The 25,305-nt window shown below is 43.5% G+C and overlaps 1 protein-coding gene across 7 annotated transcripts in view; it reads right to left on the reverse strand.

Moving 5' to 3' along the window:
- Positions 1-25,305, reverse strand: part of EXOC6 (exocyst complex component 6) — a 296,986-nt gene that overhangs the window by 200,919 nt on the left and 70,762 nt on the right. For 3 of the 7 annotated variants that reach the window (XR_013550527.2, XM_060642014.3, XM_078434601.2), the window contains exon 1: positions 5,260-5,360. The exons of 1 other annotated variant lie outside the window; for it this stretch is intronic. Coding sequence is in view for 4 of the 6 variants with exons in the window: in XM_060642014.3 (XP_060497997.3) it covers positions 5,260-5,360 (101 nt within the window). In the remaining 2 variants the exon portion in view is untranslated. Of the gene's footprint in view, positions 1-5,259; positions 5,367-21,489; positions 22,624-25,305 lie in introns of those variants that run through there. 3 more of the 7 variants (XM_078434597.2, XM_078434602.2, XM_078434599.2) reach the window with 3 other exon arrangements.

The following is a 25,305-nucleotide window of genomic DNA, read 5'->3' on the forward strand; positions in this document are numbered from 1 at the left end:
TCAGAGAGAGAAGGCGACACAGAATCTGAAACAGGCTCCAGGCTGTCAGCACAGAGCCCGACGCAGGGCTTGAATTCATGAACCGCGAGATCATGACCTGAGCCGAAGTCGGACGCTTAACCGACTGAGCCACCCAGGCGCCCCACAACTTATTTTTTTTAATGAGATATGTGATTTTTCAGATACTTTCTACCTGCCTGTGGTTTTTCATTCCCTTAATGGTATCTTTGATATCCACATGTTCTCAATTTTGATGAAGTCCAGTGTATCAATTTTTTCTTTTATATATTATGCTTTTGGAATAGTATCTAAGAATAATCTCCTTAACCAAAGTCACAAAGATTTTTGCATACAGTTTCTAGGAGTTTTGTAGTTATGCATTTTATATTTATGATCCACTTTGAGGTACTTTTTAAATATAGTGTAGAATATGGATCAAAGTTAATTATTTTGCATATGGATATACAATTGTTTCACCCATTATTTAAAAACACTACCAGGGCTCCTGGGTGGTTCAGTCGGTTAAGTGTCCTACTTCAGCTCAGGTCATGATCTTGTGGTTCGTGAGTTAGAGCCCCGCACCAGCTCTGCGCTGACAACTCAGAGTCTGAAGCCCACTTCACATTCTGTGTGTGTGTGTCTCTCTCTTTCTCTGCCCCTTCCCCACACGTGCTCTATCTCTATCTCTCAAAAATAAATAAACGTTAAAAAAAATTTTTTTTAGGGGCGCCTGGGTGGCGCAGTCGGTTAAGCATCCGACTTCAGCCAGGTCACGATCTCGCGGTCCGTGAGTTCGAGCCCCGCGTCAGGCTCTGGGCTGATGGCTCGGAGCCTGGAGCCTGTTTCCGATTCTGTGTCTCCCTCTCTCTCTGCCCCTCCCCCGTTCATGCTCTGTCTCTCTCTGTCCCAAAAATAAATAAAAAATGTTGAAAAAAAAAATTTAAAAAAAAAAAAAAAAATTTTTTTTAAACACTACCATTTTCTGGTGGGTAAGCATCCAACTCTTGGGTCTCAGTTCAGGTCACGATCTCACTGTTTCATGAGTTTGAGCCCCTCGTCAGGCTCTGTGCTGGTAGCTGGGGGCCTGCTTGGGATTCTCTCCCTACTTCTCTCTCTATCCCTCCCCCCACTCCTGCTGTCTCTCAAAATAAATAAACTTTTAAAAAACTACCCTTTTTTAATGAACTGCCTTTATGTCTTTGTCAAAAATTAATTTGACCACATGTATGAATCTATTTAAGGAGTCTCTTATTCAGTTTCATGGATCTATTTATCTCTTTTTTTGTGTGTATTTATTTTTGAGAGAGAGGGAGAGCAGGTGCATGCCAGCAGGGGAGGGGCAGAGACAAACGGGGACAGAGGATCAGAAGCAGGCCCTACAATGACAGCAGAGAGCCGGACACAGGGCTCTAACTCAGGAACCATGAGATCATGACCTGAGCTGAAGTGAGATGCTTACCTGACTGAGCCACCCAGGTGCCCCGTGAATCTATTTGTTTATCTTGATGCTAGTATCTCACTGGCTTGATTACTATAGCTTTACAATAAATCTTAAAAACAGGTAGTGTAAGTCTTCCAGCTCCATTCATCTTTTCCCAAGTTAGACTCTTCTAGGTCCTATGCACTTCTTTTTTTTTTTTAATGCTTATTTATTTACTTTGGGGGCAGTCAGGGGTGCAAAGAGAGAAAGGGAGAGAATCCCAAGCAAGCTCCACACTGTCTGCTAAGAGCCCAAACCAGGGCTCAAACTCACAAACTGTTAGATCATGACCTGAGCCCAAATCAAGAGTGAGACACTTAACTGACGGACCCACCCAGACGTCCCAGTCCTATGGATTTCCGTATGAACTTCTGAATCAGCTTATCGATTTCTACCAAAAAAAACAAAAAACAAAAAACAAAACCTTCTGCCGGCATTTTGATTTTGTCCAAATCTAAAGACCAATTTGGGGAAATTACCTTGATAGTTTGTCTCTTCCAAGGAATTTGTCCATTTCTTCTAAGTTGGCAAATGTATTGGCATGAAACTGTTCATAATATTCCTTTAATATCTGTAGAATCTGCAGTGATGTCACCTCTCATTCTGATACTGGTATCAGGAATTGGTAATCCCTGATAACTGATATCTTCTCCCTTTCTTTCTCAGAGATTTATCAACTTTATAAATCTCAAAGAAACAGGTTTTCATTTCACTGACTCTCTCAATCGTTTTTCTATTTCCCATTTCATTGATTTCCATTCCAATCTTTATTATCCCCTTTCTTTATTGGCTCCTTTCTTTGGCTCTTTTTGACTTCATTTGCTCTTCTTTTCCTAGTTTCTTAAATTAGAAGCTGAGGCTATTGATTTGACACCATTCTTTCCCAGTGAAGACATTTAACACTATAAATCTCTAAATATTCTGTGTGCTGTACCCCACAAATTCTGATGTGTTTCCATTTTATTTAGTTCAAACACCTTCTAATCTTTTTTTTCTGGTTTCTTCTTTCACCCATGGGTTATTTAGATGTGTGTTATTCAGTGCCCAAATATTTAGGAATTTTCCCGTTTTCTATTATCGACTTCTAATTTAATTCCACTGTGGTCAAAGAACCATATTATAGGCCAGCTCCAATGAAAAGTCACATGCTTTTCATTTAATCGTTAGTAATAAAAAGTAAATCTGGAAGGGGCACCTGGATGGATCAGTCAGTTAAGCATTTGAATCTTGGTTTCAGCTCAGGTCATGATCTCACGGTTTTTGAGTTCGAGCCCCACTGCAGGCTCTGTGCTGACAGTGTGGAGCCTGCCTGGGATTCTCTCTCCGTCCTTCTCTCTCTGCCCCTCCCTCACTCTCTCTCTCTCAATAAATATACAAACTTTAAAAAAAAAAAAAAAGTAAATCAGGAAAAGGTGAGGCTGAAAAAGTCTCCCATGGAGGAAAAAAATAAAAACAGAAACAGTATCAGAAGCCAGTAGGCCAACTAAAAGATAATTGGGAAGTAACAAAAACTAATCTTAATAGTAAGCTCTCTGAACCTCAATTTTCTTATTCCTATGCTTACAAAGGGGGGTGGGTGTTTAGATGCCCAGGACATTAGAGACCTTACCTATTTGTTCACTGCTCTGTCCCTAACACCAAGCATGTGATAGGCACCTTGATGTCCAGGATTTGCTTCAAAATAATCCAGGGTGAGGGAGAGTGGATAGGGGAACAGATGGAATGACACTGGCCAGGGTTGAAATGAAGCTAGATGATGGCTTCATGGTGGTTCATTATACTATTTTACTTTGTATCTTTCCAAAAAAAGGGTTTTTTAGAAATTTAGTATTAGCACTTATTGGAACCTAGAGAAAAATCAGTAATAGCTTAAACACTGTTCAGGAGAAACGACTGCTAGCTGTGCCTTCTGCGTGTATGTAGAGTGTGCTTGAAATGAGATGACAAGTGTGTGTCTATATATATATACAGGGTAAGTATGAGTCACTGGAGTTGACCAAAGAAACAGCATAGGTTTCAACAAAGTGACACAATTGCCCAGCAAAAGAGAACAGAATAACAGTGTGAATACATATATTCTTTTTGTGTTACAAAAGTCTCAATATATTTCAAAGTTTTCTTCTAAGTTAATTTCCTCTCTTTTCAAAGATAATGCCTACCATTTTTTCCCAGCAGGAAGTCTCTCCTTCATAACCCATACTATTTTTAAAAATTGGCTGTTCTGATAACTATACCACATACTGTACTCTTTCAGTTTCACCACGCAGTAAGGAAAACAAAGCTTCCTTTTAATCTATGACTTCTACTTTCATCACCAAATGTAGAGTTTCATGAAAAGAAAAACTATGTTGGAAAATTAAGGAAATGCACTAATTATGCTTATCGGAGCATAGCAGGAACTTCATGTGACCAAAAAAAAACATTCATCAGGTGCCTACCACATGCTTGGTGTTAGGGGCACAGCAGTGAACAAATAGGCAAGGTCTCTAACGCCCTGGGCATCTCAACACCCACCCCCTCCCCAAGTACAGGAGTAAGAAAATTGGGGTTTAGAGAGCTTAAATGATTTTTGCCCACGACTGCACACTTCTCCAGTAGTAGGACTAGGGCAAAACACTCCAGACTTTCAGGGCAAGGTGAATTTACATTATAATTTGATATGGCTTCACTTGATACTACATCCAAGTCCACAAAACATACAGTGCTTCATTTCGAGGAAGTGTATCCTGAAGAAAATACTGTTAAAGCACAATCACGCCTAAGTACCTTAAGTGAATAATAATTTCATTATTATCCTTACGAGTTGAAACCTTATATTTAAAAGGCACTTATTCTTTTTTTTTTAAGTTTACTTATTTACACATTTTTAAGTAATCTACACCCAAGGGAGGGCTCGAACTCACGACACCTAGATCAAGAAGAGTCGCGTGCTCTTCCGACTGAGCCAATCAGGCTTCTCTAAAAGGCACTTATTCTCGATGAGAATGCCTAACCTAATCTAGTGGATCACAACAGTGCCCGGCTGATATTCTATTATTATATTAGGGCAGCCAAGTATTCAGTCTGGAATATTCATTATCTAGTACTATTTTTAAAGGGTGCCTCTTTTTTAAAAATAAATGGGAAAGTTAATGCAAAATTAATGAAACGTTCGTAAATAGTTAAAAGCTTCCCTAACTCCAGAAAGCGTGCCGGGCGAGCGCTCCTTAACACTAGCGCGCTCCTGAGCATCAGCTCCTCCCCGCTAGCTCACGCTCCTTTCTCGCCCACGCTCCGCTCACTCCCACTCCCGCCGCGCTGAGGGATAATGGTGCCGGCGTCTCCCGCCCAATTTCAATTCTCCCACGCTCGCCGCAGCCCCTGGCGCCTGGGTTTCCACCTGCGCGCGCCTCCGCGCCTCAGTCACGCCGGCTGCTGGCAGTTAACCTTCGCCCCAGCACAGCCGCCTGCAGCCCCGCCGGGAGCCCGGGAGGCCCAAGGCGCGTCCTCCAGACCCCAGGCCAGGGCCGGGCGGCGCCGCGGATCCCGTGGTCAGAGGCGCCGCGGTGGCCACACCCACCGGCTGAGTGGTGACAGCTCCTGCAGCTGGGGCGGGCCTGGCCGACAGGTGCAGCTGTCCGTTCGGCCCCTCCCCGCACGGGCCGGGCCCAGGTCTCGGCCCGCCGCCCTGGAGCGCCCCCGCCCGCCTCTGCGCGCACCACCTGTCGGGACGCCCCGCCCGGCTCCTCATGAGCCGCCAGCAGCGGCAGCGCGAGGTCCTGGGGGAATGAGAGCTTTACCGAAGGGTGGGCCCCACGCAGGCGGTGTCGGTGCTCTCGATCTCCTGCAAGATCCGCTCGTGCTCCGGGACGGTGCCCAGACCCTCGCCATTCTCCGCCATCTTGGCTGGAAGCTGAGGAGCCGGTGAGGCGCGGCGCCGCGCAGACGGCGGGGGCGAGCGCCCTGAGGCGCGCGCGCAAGGGGGTGGGGAAGGGGGCGTGGCGAGCGGGGAGATGGCGCGGGGGCGCGCGGGGGCGCGCGGAGTCCGTGGGAGGCAGCCCGCGGGCACGCGACCGACTCCCGGGCTCAGCGCCAGCACCTGTCCGAGCGCAAGGTGCTGCCCGCCCAGGCGAGGAGTGAAGACGCGTCGCCTTCCGCTCTCCCCAGCTACTTGCCCCTAGTTGCTATCTAGTGACAGACCTGACTTTCCCGTACATTCTTGTATTCTGTGTGCCACACCCTCTGCTACGCGCTGGAAATACCTGAATAATGAAGCAGATCGACCGTGAAATAACCACCCTCGATCTGTAATAAAAACTACGGGAACATTTAACGAGGAGGCCTGATGTACTCTGTGGTGGAGAGTCAGAGAAAAGAAAATGTGCACTCAATAAAAATTGTGTGTGGGAGTAAGATTTATTTTAGGAATGTGCCAAGAAAATCCCATGACTACTGTTCTGGGTGCGTTCACATCTCTGCCTGCGGGAAGTTCACGGTGGCCAGTCTTGACCCTTTATGGCAAGGATACAAGAGAGGCTCAGAGCAACGTGTGACTTCATGCCTAGGCCCTTCAAATCCTTGAACCCAAGTGCCTTCCAGTTGCTGTAGCTAGGATGAGGAGGGGTGGAAACTCTTGAGAGGAGCAGGCATCAGAGAGATGGGAAAGAGGCGGCGTGGCTTCGCAAAGTACTAATGTAGGAGAGTCCTGCATAATGACTTGTTGTGGGACTCTGAGTAAACCAGTTTGTCATGACCGAAGCAGCGACTGAGGAAGATAATCAAGGAATGCAAACCTAGCCCCAAGGGACAACTATTTTCCAGTCCCCATTAATCCAAGGCTCTGAACTCCCCCCCCCCCCGCCCTTTCCTTACATTTATTTATTTTTGAGAGACAGAGCATGAGTGGGGGAGGGGCAGAGAGAGGAGACACAGAATCGAAGGAAGCTCGAGGCTCCCAGCACGGAGCCTGATGCAGTCCTCCAACTCACAAACTGAGATCATGACCCGAGCAGAAGTCGTGGCTCAACCAGCTGAGCCACTCAGGCGCCCCACTGAACTTCCCTTTGAGTGAACCATGCTCTTTCCTATCCAGCTGTGTAACTCACTCCCTTCAGTGAGTTTTTACTAGAAGCCTACCTCCATCCTCCTTCCCACAAAATTCCTGGGAGGTGGTATTGCATGGGCTCTGAACACAGGGGTCCTCAATTTAATTCCCTGCTCCTTCACTTCACAGCTGGGTGACACTGAGCAGGAACCTAGTTATCTTTTTCAGTTTCTGTATCTGTAAGTGACCACAACTGTAGGGTCTACCTCATCTCACTGTCTCATATTAGTTTTCTTTTTTTTTTTTATTTTTATTTTTTAACGTTTATTTATTTTTGAGACAGAGAGAGACAGAGCATGAACGGGGGAGGGCCAGAGAGAGAGGGAGACACAGAATCGGAAGCAGGCTCCAGGCCCTGAGCCATCAACCCAGAGCCCGACGCGGGGCTCAAACTCACGGGGCTCAAACTCACGGACCGCGAGATCGTGACCTGAGCTGAAGTCGGACACTTAACCGACTGAGCCACCCAGGCGCCCCTCATATTAGTTTTCTAATGGTGCTGTAACAAATTACCACAAACTTAGTAGCTTAAAACATTCAGATATATTATCTTACAGTTCTATAGGTTAGAAGTCCAACAGGGGTCTCACTGGGCTAAATTCAAGGTGTCACCATGACTGGTTCCTTTCTGGAGAATTCATTTCCATACCTTTATCAGCTTATAGAGGCCACCCAGAATTCTTAACTCATGACCCCCTTCCTCATTCTTTAAAGCCAGCAACACCGCATCTCTCTGACCATTCTCACATCTCTCTCTCTGACTCTGACATAGGCCATCAAAAATTCACTGCTCTTAATGACCCCTGTGATTAGTTTGGACCCAACCATATAAGTCTGGATAATCTTCTATCGTAAGGTCTTAACCTTAATCACATTTGCAACAACCCCTTTTGTCAAGTACAACATATTTACAGGTTCCAGGGATGAGGATGTGAACCTTTTGGGGGAGCCATTATTTTGCCTGCCACATACAGTAAGTGCCCTATAAACATTACTATCATACATAAATGCTCTATTTTCCATTAATCTGAAATTTCTGTCCTTCCCGAAAAACAACTCAAATGTATCTCCTTCATAAAGATTCCCCTATCTCATCACAACCTTCTCTGCTAACTCTAGATTCAATTTAGCACACACTTGTCCACTACCAACTGTTTTACTAGTGTGCACTTGTTTTGATTAGTTCCTTTTCATACATCTGTGAGTTTTGTTTGTTTTTGTACACTTGGTCCCCAAGGAATCAACATGTGACTGATCTGAGTACACACTGGCTTAGAAGATCAAGGAAGCTCTGCTACATCCAACTGCCCATTCTGCCAAGAAACCCCATCAGAAGCCTATTTCCACTGTCTCAATGGTACAGAAGAATCCAGATCTTCTCTGGGAAATCACACTTTCTCAAGATGTAACAATAAGCCAAAGGAAAAAAAAAAGTCTTCCTGAGGCCACCAGCACTGTCACACTATGTTAAAGACCTGACGTTCAGAGATGACTTTTTTTTTTAATTTTGCAATTTTGTATAGTTCCCCCTTGGAGTTCTGCATGTGGCTGAGAGAAAGGGGTTTTGAAACCAGACAATGCTGAAGATCAGAAGTCACTGGAAAGAATTCAGGATGAGTTAGAAAGGAGCATTCCAAACAGTTCTGAGCATAAGGCAAGAATTTGATTAATCTGTGATTGGTAACAATTTGGAATTATATATATGAATTTTATATAATTTATATAATTATATATATGGAATTTTATATACTTATATATATATATAAGTAAAAAAGTTTATATACTGGCATTAAATACAGCATTTTATATAGTTGTATTCAGTTGTCTTAATAGAAATCTCTAGTATTAACAGAAAATGTGTACCTCAAATTCCATGATGCCCACTTTTATCAAGAGCCTCAATGCAAGAAACAATATTTATGGACTTTTGTCAGAGGATATAAACTTCATCCATTCCTCTGGTTATTTAAAATTTTATCTGTGAGTCAAGCCAAGTCCCTGTACCTAGACCCCACTGTTTGGGCCCTTCATGCCATTGTTTTTATTGAGTTCTAAAAAACTGAATCTTTTTCTTAGCTGACTGTGTCTCCAAGTATCAACAACCACCATCTGGTGTTAGTACATCTGAATTTCAGGTTCAGCTCTTGAGAAGGGAAAATAAACCTTTTGAAAATTGAACCTGAGACCAAAACATATGAAATGAAGACAACATTTGTATCTTCCTACAAAGAGAATGGAAAGCCATTTCTCCCTGCAGGAAATGGCAGACTCTCTTAGCTCAGTCAATGTGCAGAATTCATTGTTCTGAAGAGTAAAGCAAGGTGAATAGAGCAGGGCAAGTGGTATAGGCCACCCTCTTATTTGGCAGCTGTCTCCTAATGGAGCGTTCCTTTCCTGAGCATTCATTAGCCAAGACTTTTTCCCCTTCTCTTCACCAATCCTGACACCATCTACCCAGACCCAGACCCTGTTCTGGGAAGCCAGTCCTGCTTTGCTACTCCTCACTCCAGGCCTATTTCAACACCTGCCCATAGAGATTACTGCAACATAAGCAGCGGCATCTTCCCCTCAAGTCAAGTCAAGACAGAAGGAAGTCCATATTACCACTTCTCCTTCCGAAGCAGCTTTTGCTGGTTCCCTTTATGACTGCTGACATTTCCGTTAGCACCTGAAATTTTTTGGTAAGAACTTAAAGCTAAATGTTCTAAATAACTATGTAAATTCAAATTTTAGACATAGATATAACAAATGTATAAATGTGCAAAAAAAAAAGCCTATTATAATTCTATTCTAAGTGATACATTTCTAAAAGACCAAAATAAAAACCATAGTAGCTATATATTGAGCACTGTTCGCTAAGCCCATTATATCATCTAATTTAATCTTTACTAACTTAATGAGTAATTTAACTGGGTATTTAATTAGTACTAATTTTACAGAAATCTAATTTAATCCTATGGGGTACTTTCCACTATCTCCACTATCTCCAGTTCCTTAATATGAGGAAACAGACTTATAGAAATTAAGTCACTGGTCCAAGGCCACACAGCTAGTAAGCTGAAGAAGGTGGAGCTGTTAACCAGTTCCTGTTTCTCCCACTAATAAAAAAAAGTCAGTCAAGAAGCCTGTTCCAATATTGTTTTACCCATGGGATAGATGATTTACCCAGTCTGGTCTGAGGAGGTTGGAGGCACACACAGACAGATTGGGTTATTTTTCAGTCAGTGGATATTAACTTCCAGAGATCCACTCAAACTCTCTTCAGGACTCCTAGGAAGGAAAAGGTAAACTAGGAAGACTGGCAGGACAGGAGATGCACTCTGTGTCCAGTAGGAGACTAACCAGCAAAGGCTAGGGATTTAACCTGTAAATAAACTTTTAGTCATTAATGACTTAGACTTTGAGCCACTTGTCTGCAGACTCATAACCAATCTTCCAAAGCCCCTCTTTCTGAGGAAAGAGGCTGTAGAATGCAGCTGCCTTGGTCTGGCATTTAACTACTTGGGTTCAAATTCCAACTCATCTTTTACTAGATGTTGGCCCTCCAGACAGCCAGTGAACTTGTCTAAGCCTCAGTTTCTTCAAGTGTGAATTAGGGACAATAACAGCTCCTAGCTCACCAAGTTGTGTGGGAATTAAAGAAGATAATACATGCATAATGTTTAGCCCAGGGTTCGGTCAACCTTAGCATTAGAGACCAGAACTATCAGACATTTTTTTAATGCTTATTTATTTTCGAGAGAGAGAGAGAGAGAGAGAGGAGAGAGAGCTAGTGACGGAGGGGAAGAAAGAAAAGGAAAGAGGATCCAAAGCGGGCTTTGTGATGACAACAGAGAGCCCAATGCAGGGCTCAAAGTCACCAGCCAAGAGATCATGACCTGAGCCAAAGTCAGAGGCTTAACCAACTGAGCCACCCAGGTGCCCCCAGACATTTATTTTTAAACCAGGAAGCCCAGAATTTAGCTTCCTCTTTGATAAAATACATATAAAAACCAGACATATAAATGTTCTTTTTTTTTTAATCTGTATTTTTGGGAGAGTGAGAGAGAGACAGACTGAGAGCAGCGGAGGAAGAGAGAGAGAGGGAGACACAGAATCCGAAGCAAGCTCCAGGCTCTGAGCTGTCAGCACAGAGCCTGATGTGGGGCTCGAACCCACAAAACCATGAGATCATGACCTGAGCCAAAGTCAGACACAGCCTACTGAGCCACCCAGGCGCCCCTCAATGTTCTTTTTTCTAATCATTAACAAAATATCCTAGTTTTATATCAGGGCTTTCTGAACCTGAGCTTCATTTTTTAAATGCTTGATGGATAGAAACTGCCTGAACTTTGTTTCCTGTCGTAGGGGAGGAAACAGGACCATGTCCTTGGGTTAGACTCGTGGTTCCAGATCGACTTCAGTGAGCCCTCCAAATCTCAAGAGAAGTCAAGTGCCTCTTTGCTGTCCGGGGAGGCCGTGCTCATCCTTTGAAGTACATATTGTGATGGTAAACAAATTGCTGAGTCTGCCTCCACTTCCAAGCACAGGCACAATTCTGTATTGTTGACCGTCCAGCCCAGTGAATAGTTGTTAAATGAATGAATCACATGCAGATACTTCTGGTGTTAAGCTTAGTGTTGTGAAACCATGTTTCATGAGGTAGGTACATCTCTACAGAAAGATTCCCCTCTGCATTCCTGGGAACCCTAGAGTTGACTCCCTGATCTTCATCTTCTCAAGCCTGTGCTAGTATCATTCCAATGCTTCTTAGGGAGTGTAAGAGCTGTCATTACATAATTGTAGAACTGTATCGAGGTAAGTAGAGGCAGTTCTTTATACTTTGGCTCTAATAACGTACCCCTTATTGGTGCCTTTTAGCTGCTCTTTGGGGTTGTCTTGACAGCTGCAGTCCTTCAACTTCTGTCTTGTTGGCGCAGCGGCCTCCAGTGGCCACATTCTGTAAGTGCAAGAGGATGTGAATTGAGCCCAGCCAGGCCCCAGAGGATTCCTGCTGCAAAATCAGGTCCAGGAATCCGTTGTTCCGTAAAGATCTGGATCCCATGGTGGAGAACAATAGAAGGAAATTTGAAATTGGAGCCAAATAAAGTCAGTTTTTCTGAAATATGGGCCAGTCCTCAGAGAAGCTCAAAAGTAATTAGCCCCAGGTTCTGTTCATTCAACAACTGTTTTTACTGAATGCTTTCTGAGCGCCAGGATCTGTGCTAGGCTCTTAGGGCTGCTCTGTCGGTATGTGACATGTGCAGTTGTTCTTGGATTAATGCTCTGCCATCACCATCTTGTAATTCTTAATAATTTTTGAACAAAGGGGCCTTTTTTTAAATTTTACATTGGGTCTGGCAAATGATGTCACTAGTCCTCCTTTCAGACCAATGTCCTGAAAGCTCCATTAGCTTGCTCATCCCAAAGCTAAACATTTTTGAGTCCATAATCAGGCAACTAAAGAACAATATTATTTTCTCTGAGTTCCATTCTAGCTTTTCCTTCCTCTTCCCTCCAACCTCCAGCTTATAACATCAACTGTTTTCTCTTCTCTTTCCTTCCATCTCCTCACTGTTGGTTTTGCTGTTCATCATCCTGTTCCATGCATTCTCTATTCCTCACTCTTGTCCCACTTAGCTTTTCTTTATTCCTTTTGCCCTTTCTCCCTCTCCTCTCACTTGTCCTATTGTTCTTCTGTTGGCAAAATGGATTTGGAAATGTAACAAATGTCATGTAATGAAATAGTACTAATGATGACGATGACAGCTGACATTTACGCCTTGGCCGTTCTCTGCAAATTAGCATCCCTGGACCTCCCTATGCCTCACCCTGTTTTGTTATTCATCAGAGCACTTTAATACCACTTTTTTTAAATATAAAACTATTGATTGACCACTGTTTACCAGTATTTACAATAAATTAAACATTATAAGGCCGGATAACATTCCAGCTACAAAGTTATTGTTTCTCCTGGTTTCAGCTGAACCAGTAACTCAAATACAGAGACGATTGAGCCTCCGTGTAAGGAATGAGTTGAGATAAAGAAAACACATGAAGAAGTTAGATTACAGAGGTTTGTCCCCCCATTTATTCCAGCAGGTGCTAAACTGCCAACATCTCTAACCACGTGATTGTGATTAGGCTTCCATGAATGAAGTCTTGAACATTCCATGAATCATGACCTTTTGGTCCATATAGCACCGGGATTTCAATTTTTTGAAAAGGAATGGTTCACTAGAAGGAAACTCTAGATGTCCATTTAACTAAGTTTTGCTTACCTAACTAAAACACACCAGGACTTGTCTAGTTTTCTCATTTGGGTGGGGAGGTTGTTGATAGTGATGAAATTTTCCTTTCAGGGATCTTGCAAATAAACTTGTATTTATATGACTGTAGATATGGATATGGATGCTAATATAGCTGTTTTTACATTGTCCAATTTAAATTGTTTACATTATGTTTAAATTGTCCAATTAAAAAATTTGAAAGGTTAAGGCGTCAGGAAAAATTCCAATTTAAGTGATTTATTTCTTAGGTTGCTGAAAATGATGGCATCCCAGAAACATGGTCTTATCCATAGTTACAAAATGCTGTTTTTGTTTGGGTGAATGTTAAAAAAAAAAAGAAAGAAAACCATTTAAAAGTGTATTTTAAGTACACACACACATACAAAAAAACAAAAAAAACCCAGAATGGTCCTTAGGCATATAGGAGTTAAACACAAATTCTGACCAAGTAACAACTATGAAGACAACCCCCAACATTTAGAACAGGTGTTCTCTAATGCTGGAGAATAATACGCCATGATCTCAAATATTCTTTTCTGATATAGGAAGCAACTACAGAAAGCTTTTATTTGTTCAAAGTAACCAATGCTAGAGAGGCAAAGAACCCCAACACCCCCCCCCCCCAATCCTACTTCAAAATGAACATAGCAAAATTGATTTTCATTAGAATGTTATTTCTTCACACTAATAAATCAAAAAACCAAGACCCAGATGCCATATATATACCAACACAAACAATTACTGAGCTGCATCTCCTGGAATCGAGCCAAGTTAGTCTCTCTGCATAAAAAGCAAGTACAATTTGAGGACATTTCATATTTTCCTCTTTTGCCAGCACCAGCTCTGCCTCTTCTGAATCTTTCCATTTCATGAGAAACATGAATTCCCCACCGCTGTCTGTGGCACCAATTTTTCATTCAGGATCAAGCCCTCTGGCAAAGCCTCTTGGTTCAGCAGCAGAATCTCTTTTCTTCTTTGACTTGCTATCATCAGAGTCACTGTCAGGTAAAGATTTTCTATTTATACCATCTTTTCCTTTACTTGTTTTTTGAGAATTAAGAAATACTGCATCTGGGGTGCCTGGGTGGCTCCGTCGAGTAAGCGTCCAACTCCTGATTTCGGCTCAGGTCATGATCTCCCAGTTCATGGGATCAAGCCCCACATGGAGTTCTGCACTGACAGCACAGAGCCTGTTGGGGATTCTCTCTCTCCCTCTCTCTCTGCCCCTCCCCTGCTCGCTCGCTCTCGCTCTCAAAATACATAAACACTTTTTAAAATTTATTTTTAAAAAAGAAATGCTTCAGTTAACTCTGGCCAGTCTAAGTTTCTTCAGGTTCCCAAGTGTTGTCAGCATCTGTAAATCCCTTCCACTTCAGGAAATACTCTACCTTCGATTCACTACACATTGGTCCAGTACTTTTTCCACCATAAATTCTTCAGGCTCTGCCTCTTCCACTTTTTTTGCTCTTTCTATTCTGTTTCTTCCCCAGTTTTTGCAATATAGTTTTATTGGAGACCCTTTTTCTTTATGGCAGACTTGCAGAGCCTCCAAGCTGCTCTGGGTCCGGGGTCTTCTGTGTCTCCAGCCTGAGTTGCCTCAAGCTCCAGCCACATCTGAGGGGGTGGCCCTGGGGAGCGGTGCCAATACTACTTTTTTATTTGCTTATTTCTAGCTTCCTTCACTAAAATACAAGGTCCCTGTGAGCAGGAATGTCCAGGTCTTCATCTTGCTATATCAATAGCAAGACCACTGACCATCCTAGACCATTGCCTGCTGCGTTGTAGACACTCCATAAACATGTATTTACTGAGTGAATGAACAAATAACTGAGTGTGCTTTACTATGTAGGAGGCATTACATTAAATGCATTTCATGCCTGGGGCACCTGGGTGGCTCAGGGGGTTAAGCAGCCTACTCTTTTTTTAATTTTTTTTAATGTTTTTATTTTATTTTTGAGAGAGAGAGAGAGACAGAGTGTGAGTGGGGAAAGGGCAGAGAGAGAGAGGGAGACACAGAATCCAAAGCAGGCTCCAGGCTTTGAGCTGTCAGCACAGAGCCTGATGCAAGGCTCGAACTCACGAAGAGTGAGATCATGACCTGAGCCAAAGTCGGCCGCTTAACCGACTGAGCCACCCAGGCTCCCTGAAAGCAGCCTTCTCTTGATTTTGGCTCAGGTCATGATCTCATAGTTCCTGAGATCGAGTCCTGTGTGGATGTCAGCCCAGAGCCTGCTTGAGATTCTCTCTCCCTCCCTCTGCCCTTCCCCAGCTCACAGGTGTGTGTGTGTGTGTGTGTGTGTGTGTGTGTGTGTGTGTGTGTGTGCATCCCCGCCCTCAAAACAAATAAACTTTAAATACATATATACACACATACATACATACATACGTACATTTCATGCCTAATTCATGTAATCATTTCAGTTAGCTCTCTTAGTAATTATAGACGCAAAATTCGAACCTACATCCTTCTGGCTCCAGAGCCCATTCACTTCACCAGTAGATAAACAAACTGTTCCCCTGGTTAGAATACTTGGTTCCCAGGTATAAAATGTTTTTTAGCTTTTCTCTTGTGTTGCACTGAAGATAAAATAGCTAATGCTATCATTTAAATGTTCAGCAGAAATTTGGCAACTACACAGCCCACAGTCATCGGGGACCCCAGGCTTTCCTGAGATGCTGCAGACACAGCAGGCCTCAGTCACAATTAGGCCCACATTTATTTCTGGACAGTTTCTCTGGACTCCATGTTTTATCCACAACATGTAGCATATTATGTCACTCTCATCAGAAATTAAATGTGGTGATGATATTACATTAGTATGAAATATAAGCATTAGCAAATATAGTTTTGAAAAGAGGATACCTCTCTCCTCTGGATGTTATACAACCAAAATAAAATTTACATTACTCAGTATTTATTTCCCACTTGCTCAGAATTTCAATATGTTGTGAATGCTTGTTTACTTCAACATTCTATACACGTATTAAATTATACTGGCATATGCATCCCAGGTATAAATTAGACATAATAATAATAGCTAATATTTATTGAGCATTTACAGTGTACTAGGCAGGCCTTGTGCTAAGCACTCTGTATATATTAACCATTTGAGATGGGTTATATTATAAGAGTTTGAGATGGGTTATATTTTTAGAGTTTCAGACACTAAGGGCAAAATCAAACATCTAATAAAACCTGCACCTTTGATGTTAATCATTATACTTAAGGGGATAAGATTTAATAGAAATATCACATTTCTGAAGATATAAACAGCAAGAGCATTGCAGAATGTCTACAGCTGATTTAACAAGTTATATTTTTTTTAATCACCCCAAGATTTTATTGTGTATACGGTTTATACTATTAGGTGGATTTTTTAAAAAATGTTTTCTGTCCCTTCCTAAAAGCATGTTATCTTCATTCCTAAAAACATTAAAGTCAAAGAAATAACAATATCCTGTTTGCTCTTAAGCTGGTAAAACTTCATGGTCAGCTTTTGGAAAAGAGCCCGAGAGAGTCTGTGAATACAAGTGTAAAACAATTATGTTATCATAAAACAATTACAAAAATTTCTTCTGGTACGTCATCTTGTACAATTCCCTTTTCCTCCTATTTTTCCCAGACCTCTGTAAGGCCATTCTTTGGATATGTCCCCTTTCTCTACTTCCTACTAACTTTGCAGTGCCCTCAACCTGCCCTTATCTTCTCTCAGATCCAGCTACAGCAGTAAGACATGCTGTGATGTGTGAACCCTGTGACTTCAGGACCTGTCCTAAGAGGCTAACAACATACCTGCAGAACCCCGAGAGGCATAATGAGCCCAGGCAACATCCAAGTTGGAGTCAGGACCCATGGGGTGGGCCAGGTCTAATGGGCAAATCTGGCAGCAGGAAGTCGTAGTGTGAATGCGGTAAATGTTATGAACACTGCCACTGCCCCATCCTAAGTACATAGTGGCCATCACTAATTTATCAGAATCATCCCCAAAGTAAGATTCAGGCAGCTGCTACTGATGCATTGGAACTGATTTGCTGCTTGAGACCTACTGACCATCCTTGTTAAAGGACGTTGGTGATGTAGTCCTAGTGGTTTCTGGGAGCGTGGCTCCAGACAGCCCTGAAGCCTACCAGGGACAAGCATGCCTCCCAGATGGAAGAGCTAGCAAGGAGCTGGACATATCTAGACCCAATGGAGGGATTGGATTGAAAGTCAGAAAATCTAAAAACAGGAGCCCCTGGGTGGCTCAGTCGGTTGAGCGTCCGACTTCGGCTCAGGTCATGATATCACACTTCATGAGCTCAAGCCCCACATGGGGCTCTGTACTGACAGCTCGGAGTCTGGAGCCTGCTTTGAGTTCTGCTCTCTCTCTCTCTCTCTCTCTGCTCCTCCCCCACTCATGCTCTCTCTCTGTCTCTCTCTCTCTCTCTCTCTCTGCTCCTCCCCCACTCATGCTCTCTCTCTCAAAAATGAATAAATATTTTAAAATTTGGGGAAAAAAAGGAAAGAAAATCTGAAAAGAATGAGAAAATCCAGTGGAAATTGGCATACAGTGGTAACATGGTGAAAACAGTTGTGCCCAGGACAAAAGGGTTAAGGCAGCAAAACTAATTCCAGATCCCCACCTGCTGGTGAGTTTCAGCCTACCAGCAATCTGAATACCCAAAGCCAAGCAGGAGACCTTTCCTGACATTTCTTCCTTTTCTCCTAAATTCATTCACCATCTGTATGGCTAATCTCAAATTCTACTTTTCTACCCTGGAATTTTATTCCCCAAATTCCACTGTTGTAGCTACCTGTGATGTCTTTAATGAATATTTCACCAACAACACAAACCATGGAAACACATAAGGTCTCAGCTCTCCCCTGAAACTCTCTCTCCTTTAAACTCAATAGTCTAGGCAGTTGTGCCATTTTACATAAAGAATGAAAACAAACGCAGGACCTCAGAATCATCTGATTCTTGTCCACTTTTCCACACATACAAAAAAGGAGGGCCAAAGGAACAGACCCAAAGTCCCATTGGGGGAGTCAGGCAGAGACAGGCTGGACTTTCTGAGAGAAGCCTGCTGTGGGAGCAGCCAAGTCTGAGGTCAGGAAGAGGAGGAATGCAGCTGGGCAAGGAGAAGAGACTGTGGACCACTGACAGTCCCCAACAGCAATTCCCCACAGCCCCTCGGGGAGAGGAGACCCATTCTCTCACATGATGTGTGGGGCTGAGTGCTAGGAAGCTTGCACACCCTGTGAAAGAAGAGCTGTTGAGTCTCCCTTCAATGACATGAGCAGAAACCATCTCTGAGCCCTGAGTCACTGAGCTCTCGGGGCTCACCTTGTCAGAGAAGGAAGTCCCACCTGGCTCTGATCTGAACACTGACCGTAAGCAGGGCACCTCAGACTCCCTACCTGGAAAACAAAATGGGCAGGGGGAGGGAGCTCACAGAGGCTAAGATTTTATGACAGAAAATGTTTGTTGAAGCAGTGCCTTGCATCTCTGACAAGGAAAAATGAACAGGAGAACTATTAGAACTTCTCTCTCTCTCTGTCTCTCTGTCTCTCTGTCTCTCTCTCTCTCACTCTCAATTCCCAGATGCGAGGCTTTCCTTGAGAATGTTTCTCTCCTGTGTGGTCAGCCCCATCCTCTCACTGTCCTACCCTTCCCTCACTGTCCCCTCCAGCCACCCCCCACTGCCCACCCCCAGCAGGGCCCGTGCAGCCCAGCTGGCCAGTCTGCATCCAACCAAATGCAACTTCCACTGTCTCTGCCTTTAGAGCTTGTAGCTATTCAAATACTTGGACCACCTCCTCTTTTTCCCTGAAATGATAACTTTCTCTCTCAATTGCCTCCTTTCTTTTGCTTCACAAGGTCACCATTAGTTCAGAAGCTCATACAAATCAGTTCAAGAAATATTTATCTAGCTACTCCGCTGGTAGAATATTTTGCAGAAGATACTAAAATATAAGGAAGATACATTCCTGCCCTCAGGAATCTGTAGCCTGAAAACGGTTATAAAATAACAACACACACACACAAGTGAGTCAGAATAAATGCTCTCGATTCTTTGGGGGCTTCAAAGGATGGGCATTCACATGTGGCTGGGGGATCAGGAGAGGCTTCATAGAAGAAAGAGCATTTGAATCGTGAGGTAGGGCTGAGTTAATAATTAATAATAATGATAATAATAATAATAATAATAATAATAAGCAGCCATGAACACGAGAGGAAGAAAATCTCAGAACACATTGTCAAATAGTTAACAAACTAGTTCAGCCAAAATGGAGGTCCTGTCTTGATTTTCCAACCCTCATATTTGGCCACACAAGCTGACGTGTTCTGTAAGAGCAGTGGAACAGAATAGTTGACACTGGAATATCGATGCATGCATAGGTATGTATAGAAAGGCATTGAATGTCAGCCTAAGAAGTCTTCATCTAATAATTATGAAAGCAAAGATTTAAGAAAACTAATTTTAGTTAATATTGTCCCACATAAAGTTTTATTAGGAGCTCTGAGTCTACCCTCCACATAACACTGGGGTGTTTTAGCTGGAGCCTTTGGAAGAGAGTGTTCTCCCGGCTTGTTCAATAACCCAGACGTGAGGTTAACAGTGAGTACTACAGGCCCACTCTGGTGGTGACAGGGCAAGACCTGGAGAAAATATCAGTGCTGTCTCCCCTCTTGAGGGTAACATTGGGAGAGTGTTGTGATGACCAGATCTACATTGATTTTTTTCTTCAGGAAGACCAGGTACAAGACTGGGGATATTTGCCCTAGCAACAGAGGGTAGGAAAGCTCCAAGATCCAAAGCAGGAAGTCAGGTCCAGTATCAAGGAAGACTAGGGATAGTTCCGTGGACGGATGACATGTATAGGCATTGGCCAGGGTTATGAGACCAGGGAAGAGGGTCAGGGGTTGATGACCAAGGGCTCTGAAGCAGCAATGGCAGCAGAGGCCACAGTAACTAACACATGTCTAGGCTCCCCTCACCCTTTACCTTGTTTCCCTTTAGACTTCTGATCTAGCCACGAGGCAAATGCACAAGTTCTAGAAGGCACTGGTACAGTATAAAGTTTGTTCCATACGGAGAAAACTACTGAGCTTCTCACTAGTAAAACAGCTCAGGGCGGGGGGTGGGGAGCCAGGGACCTGGTGGCTTAGTCCGTTAAGTGCCTGACTTTGGCTCAAGTCATGATCTCTCGGTGGTTCGTGGGTTTGAGGCCGCGTCAGGCTCTCTGCTGTCAGCACAAAGCCTGCCTGCTTCTAATCTCTGTCTCCCTCTCTCTCTGCCCCTCCTCCCCCTCTCAAAAATAAACATTAAAAAAAAAAAAAAAAAAAGCTCTGGTTTCTTCTACCTATTAAATAGGGTAGAAATAACCTGCCCTTCTTCATGGGATGTTCATGGTGCTTGGATAAAATGAAAATGTAAGGAAAAAATTGTAACGGAGTTTAATCATTTTACAACTGCACCTACATATTGATAACCCAAGAATCAACCAATAAAGAGCAATACCTTCCCATGCCCTCAACACTACCCTAGGCCCTCTGAAGATATTCAAAATATATTTAAATGCAAAATCAAATTTAATTTTTTGGAAGAAATTTACTCAGATTTAAACTGTAGTATATTTCTTTTTTTTTTTAATGTTTATTTATTTTTGACAGAGAGAGAGAGAGCGCGCGCGCGCGTGGGCATGAGCGGGGGAGGGGCAGAGAGAGAGAAGGAGACACAGAATCCGAAGCAGGCTCCAGGCTCTGAGCTGTCAGCACAGAGTCCGACACGGGGCTCGAACTCACAGACCACGAGATCATGACCTGAGCCAAAGTCGGACGCTCAACCGACTGAGCCAGCTAGGCGCCCCTAAACTGTTGTGTATTTCAAAGCAACTTGGCCCTGGGCCCTTTCTGAGGATGAAGAGACAATACCCCTCCCCCATCCTTTTATTTAATTAACAAATATTAGCCAACAAATATTTATTGACTGTCACTATCAAATTCAGTGGTTGCCATTTCATTCCCACACTGATAAGTGTCAGTAACAGGCAGGCAGGTAGAAAGAATTAAATTTTAAAAGCTGCTCTTTTAACACAAAGATACATGGTCTTTCATTTTAATCCTGTTCTTGAAATGTGCAAATTAATCCCCATATTACCAAAGAAGCTATTTTTAAATCGTATGTGGAAATAAAATTTAAAAAAAAGAAAAACGTATCTAAGAGGCCACCACATCTTCGAGAGTAGCAACAATGAAAATAAACATTTTACTTCTTTTTCCGTAAAACTCACATCCACCCAAATAGAAACTGGTTTCACTGACATGTCTAATTGTTCTCAATGTTTCTTGCTAAGTGATAGTTTAGAGAAAACCTTTGAAATCTCATAAGATGGGATATGTATTTGGAGATGGCATGACGCCCTTTTTGATCTCTTGAAATTCTATTTTTTAAACCCTGTGGTGATGAATCAGGAAACAAATATAATCCCCAAAAAAGTGGGTTGTTTATTGCAGTTTCTCTAAAGATAAGAGATAAGGTTAGGTATATACAGAATTGTACCTATTTTTTCAAAAACTATTTTTTATTCTGTTATGGAGAAAAGTATAAAAAGAAGTGAATAACACCACCTGAACACCACTAAAGAAGAAACAAATACAAAGGAGTCCTACCTTAAAGTCGCTTCAATGGGCAGCTCAAAAGACTGAATCTCAGCCAGGACGTTCTCGTAAGTCTGATCTGGGTCTTCTTCCAACATTGCTCCACATGCCCCTGATTTTCCAACTGCAGACATCGTATTTTGAGTGTGCAAAATGGTTGTAATTTACAAAAAGCAATGTGGGTTTTGTTGTAATTATCACAAGCGTTCTCTCTTGTTCACCCAGAGTAGCAGCAAAGGCTGAGCTCACAGTCTGACTTCATGCTATCAAAATCTTCGCTTCCAAGAATGTTGCACAGCTGTTGCTGTCCAGTCTCTACTTATAACATTTTACTTATTATTAACCTTGACACAGTTCAGAAAGTTCCTGCCTGATGTCTGCTATGTTTATTTATTTGTTTCTCAAAGATAGTGACTGCAACCATAAAAAAAATTACTACATAGTATCGACTTGTCAGGGCACATATTTTAATTATTTATGCTAAATACAGAATACAAGCCATGCTCCTACTTATTCTTGTGATTATACCCTTGCCAACAAACCCAAGTAGGTACCTTGTCCAGGAAAAATGTAACCTCTTGTAGGATATGATTTTGGGGTCACTGGGCTAGTTCCTTGGGTCCCCCTGTCCTCCACTACTCCACCATAGTCACTGTTGTGTGTTTGTCCGTTTACAGTAAGAGCCTTTCCTTCTTCCGTCCCCAGCTCAAATCCTTGTTGGTCACTTATGCATCACTGTGAACGAGTCTGCCAGATCCCTTCCACAGAATAGGTTTTGATGGAGAGGGGGAAAGCGCAAAGATGCCGGGATGGGAAGGGGACAGGCTGTCACTGAGAGGAAGAAAGAATGCAGAAAATAAAGGCCCAAAATATCAAGGGCAAGTGTGGCCTACAGCCAGCCTCAAGATGGTCTAAAATTAAATGGCACATTATTTCCCATTACCATTTTCATTAGATCTTCCTCAAGCCCAAGTTTAACCTCATGTTTTCTTGCCCAGTACTAGAAAGTTGGTATTTAAAGGGATGGCTAGTGGGGTGCCTGTGTGGTTCAGTTAAGTGTCAGACTTTGGCTCAGGTCATGATCTCGCCAGTTCGAGACCTGAACGGGGGGCTCTCTGCTGTCAGTGCAGAGCCTGTTTCATGTCCTCTGTCTCCCTCCCTCTCTCCCCCTCCCTCACTCGCGCTCTTGCTCTCAAAAAGAAATAAACATGAAAAAAGTAAAATAAAGGGATGGCTAGCAACATTCTTCCATATGAACCTTTTTTTTTAAGTTTTTATCAGATTTTTAAATTTTGCTCTGTAAAAAATTTAAAGTTCTTTCTCCTAAAAATGTAGTGTTTATATAACCACAAGGCATATGTCATCAACTGCATCAGTTTCTCATTCCTCCCTGCACCCATACCCTTGCCAGTACTTCACCAAGGGCACAGTGTTCCCCCTTGACCCATGACTCTGGGCTTAGCCTGTGACTTCGGCCGGCCAGCCCTAAGGCACGGGGGTGAGAACTCTGAGCCCAGGCCTTGTGAGGCCTCACGTATTTCTCTCTGTCCTCACCCACCTCTGCCATCACCTGGGAGCGCAGGCCCTGGCTAGCTCGCCGGCCCAAGGAGGATGAGAGATACGTACATTCACAAAACTGGATTCACAAAACTGCGGAGAAAGGCACATACTCCCATCCAGCAGCCGCAGCTCGAAGTGAAGCCGCCCACCCAAACCAGGGTGAGGCCAAATGTGCCCCCACTGAGCCACACACACAGGAGCAACAATAAATGGTTGCTGTCTTCCCCCCCACTGAACGACAGTCACTAGGCAGGGGCAAACCAGCACAGCCTTCTTCACTCCAGCCCCACCTCGGCCTCACCTCTCTGCCCCGCCGGTCCTCCCCCGAAGGATGGAACGAAGCAACAGGAATATGCCTCCCACAATTTCCCCCCGCAGGAAGTGGTGATGCCCTCCTTCAAGACCTGACACGGAACAGTGACCTTCCACCTTGTGTTAAAGTCATTTGTGTGGAAGGTTTTTCATTTCTACGAAATTATCAGATTATTTCAGAACAGAGTGTCTATTTTATTCACACCTGTGTTCCACGTAACGCTTAACACACTGCCTTGTATGAATGAACGGTGGCAAAAGCGACAAGCTTAAGAGTTACCTCTGCCTTGTTAGGAAATGCTGGTCCAAATTATGCAGAACTCTGACAGTTCCACACTGAATTTATCAGAATCTGAGAATATGTACATGCAAGGTGAGAGATCACTTGGTCATAAGAGGACGTCGGTCATCCCTGTACTATGTTGTAGAGAACAATTCATAGGTGATGCCACACACCCATGAACATATACCTGTGATGACCCATCCAGCCCTAAGTAACATGTAGTTAAAAAACTACACGGATTCTTCCCCCCACCTACCCCAGATTTTTATGTTTCAAATTTACAGGAAAGTTAAAGAACCCAACAAACAGCCATATACCCTTCACCTGATTCACCAATTGTTAACTTTGCCACATTTATTTTCTTTCTCTCTCTGTTTATTCAAGGGGATTTTACAATGTAGGCATATGCTTTTACTATAGGTTGTGAGAAAATTGTATTCCATTATTGTTTTGATTTATTTTTAAGAGAGATAAAGAGAGAGAGAGCACGGAGGGGCGGGGTGGGGGGGTGGGGGGAGGAAGTCCGAAGCAGGCTCTGTGCTGACAGGAGCCAGCCCAACGTGGGGCTCGAACTCATGAACCTCGAGATCATGGCCTGAGCCGAAGTGGGAGGCCCAACCGACCAAGCCACCCAGGCACCCCAGAAAATTGTATTCCTCTAAAGAGAGTATTTTTTAAACAGTAATAGTATAGCAGTATACTACACAGCAGCATAATTAATAAATCACAATAGCTTTGACTTATTGTCACCGCATGACCCCATTCCTACTACACAGTGCCGTCATCTGCTTCCTGCGCAGCCAGCTCCCCCAGGAGATTCAAGGTCTTTCAACCTGTGCCCTCTGCTCCTCAGCGCTCCCCGCCCCTCCTCCACTCCCACCCCACTCTCTTCTCCTCCCGCTTCTGTTAAGTGCATTGTCCCTCTGCCTCTTACTTTCTTCTAAGCTGTGTAAGACACAGGCAACAACTTCCTGTTTCCACTGGCTAACCAGCATCTTCCTTTTATTCAAAACTTTCCTTGAGTGCCATTTCCTGCCGGAAGTCCACACAGATTGAACGAGCAGGAGACCATCTCCTCCCGAAAGTAACAGTTAAGAAAAACAACCTCCCCTATCCCATAGTGCTGACAACAAATTCACCAAATAAGGAAAAGAAAAGGAGGAAATGGAAACATTTTTAAACAGCTATATTCCAAGATGCCCATAAAAGAGAATGGTGCGTGTGACTGGAATGTTCCCGGTCTCCACCCTTAACCCCTCCTCCCAGCTGCGGCTCAAACTGTTTGGACTACTTCCTAGGATCAAGCCTGACCACCGACTGGAGACATTTAAGTGGCCAGAGGCCAGTGGTTCTTGTTCCTCCCCAACCCCAAGGCAATGCCTAGAGACATTTAAAAAATGTTTAATGTTTATTTTTGAGAGAGAGATAGAGAGGGCGAGAGTAAATGGGGAGGAGCAGAGAGACACAGAGTCCAAAACAGGCTCTAGGCTCCGAGCTGCCAGCACAGAGCCCGATGCAGAGCTTGAACTCACCAACAGTGCGATCATGACCTGAGCCGGAGCTGGAGGCTTAACCAACTGAGCCACCCAGGTGCCCCCTGGAGACATCTTTTAATGCCAGAACTAGAGGTGGATGCTACTGACATCAGTGGCTAGACGTGCTACTAATACAGT

The sequence above is a fragment of the Panthera onca genome, chromosome D2 (assembly GCF_046562875.1).
Source record: "Panthera onca isolate mPanOnc1 chromosome D2, mPanOnc1 haplotype 2, whole genome shotgun sequence".
Taxonomy (NCBI): Eukaryota; Metazoa; Chordata; class Mammalia; order Carnivora; family Felidae; genus Panthera; species Panthera onca.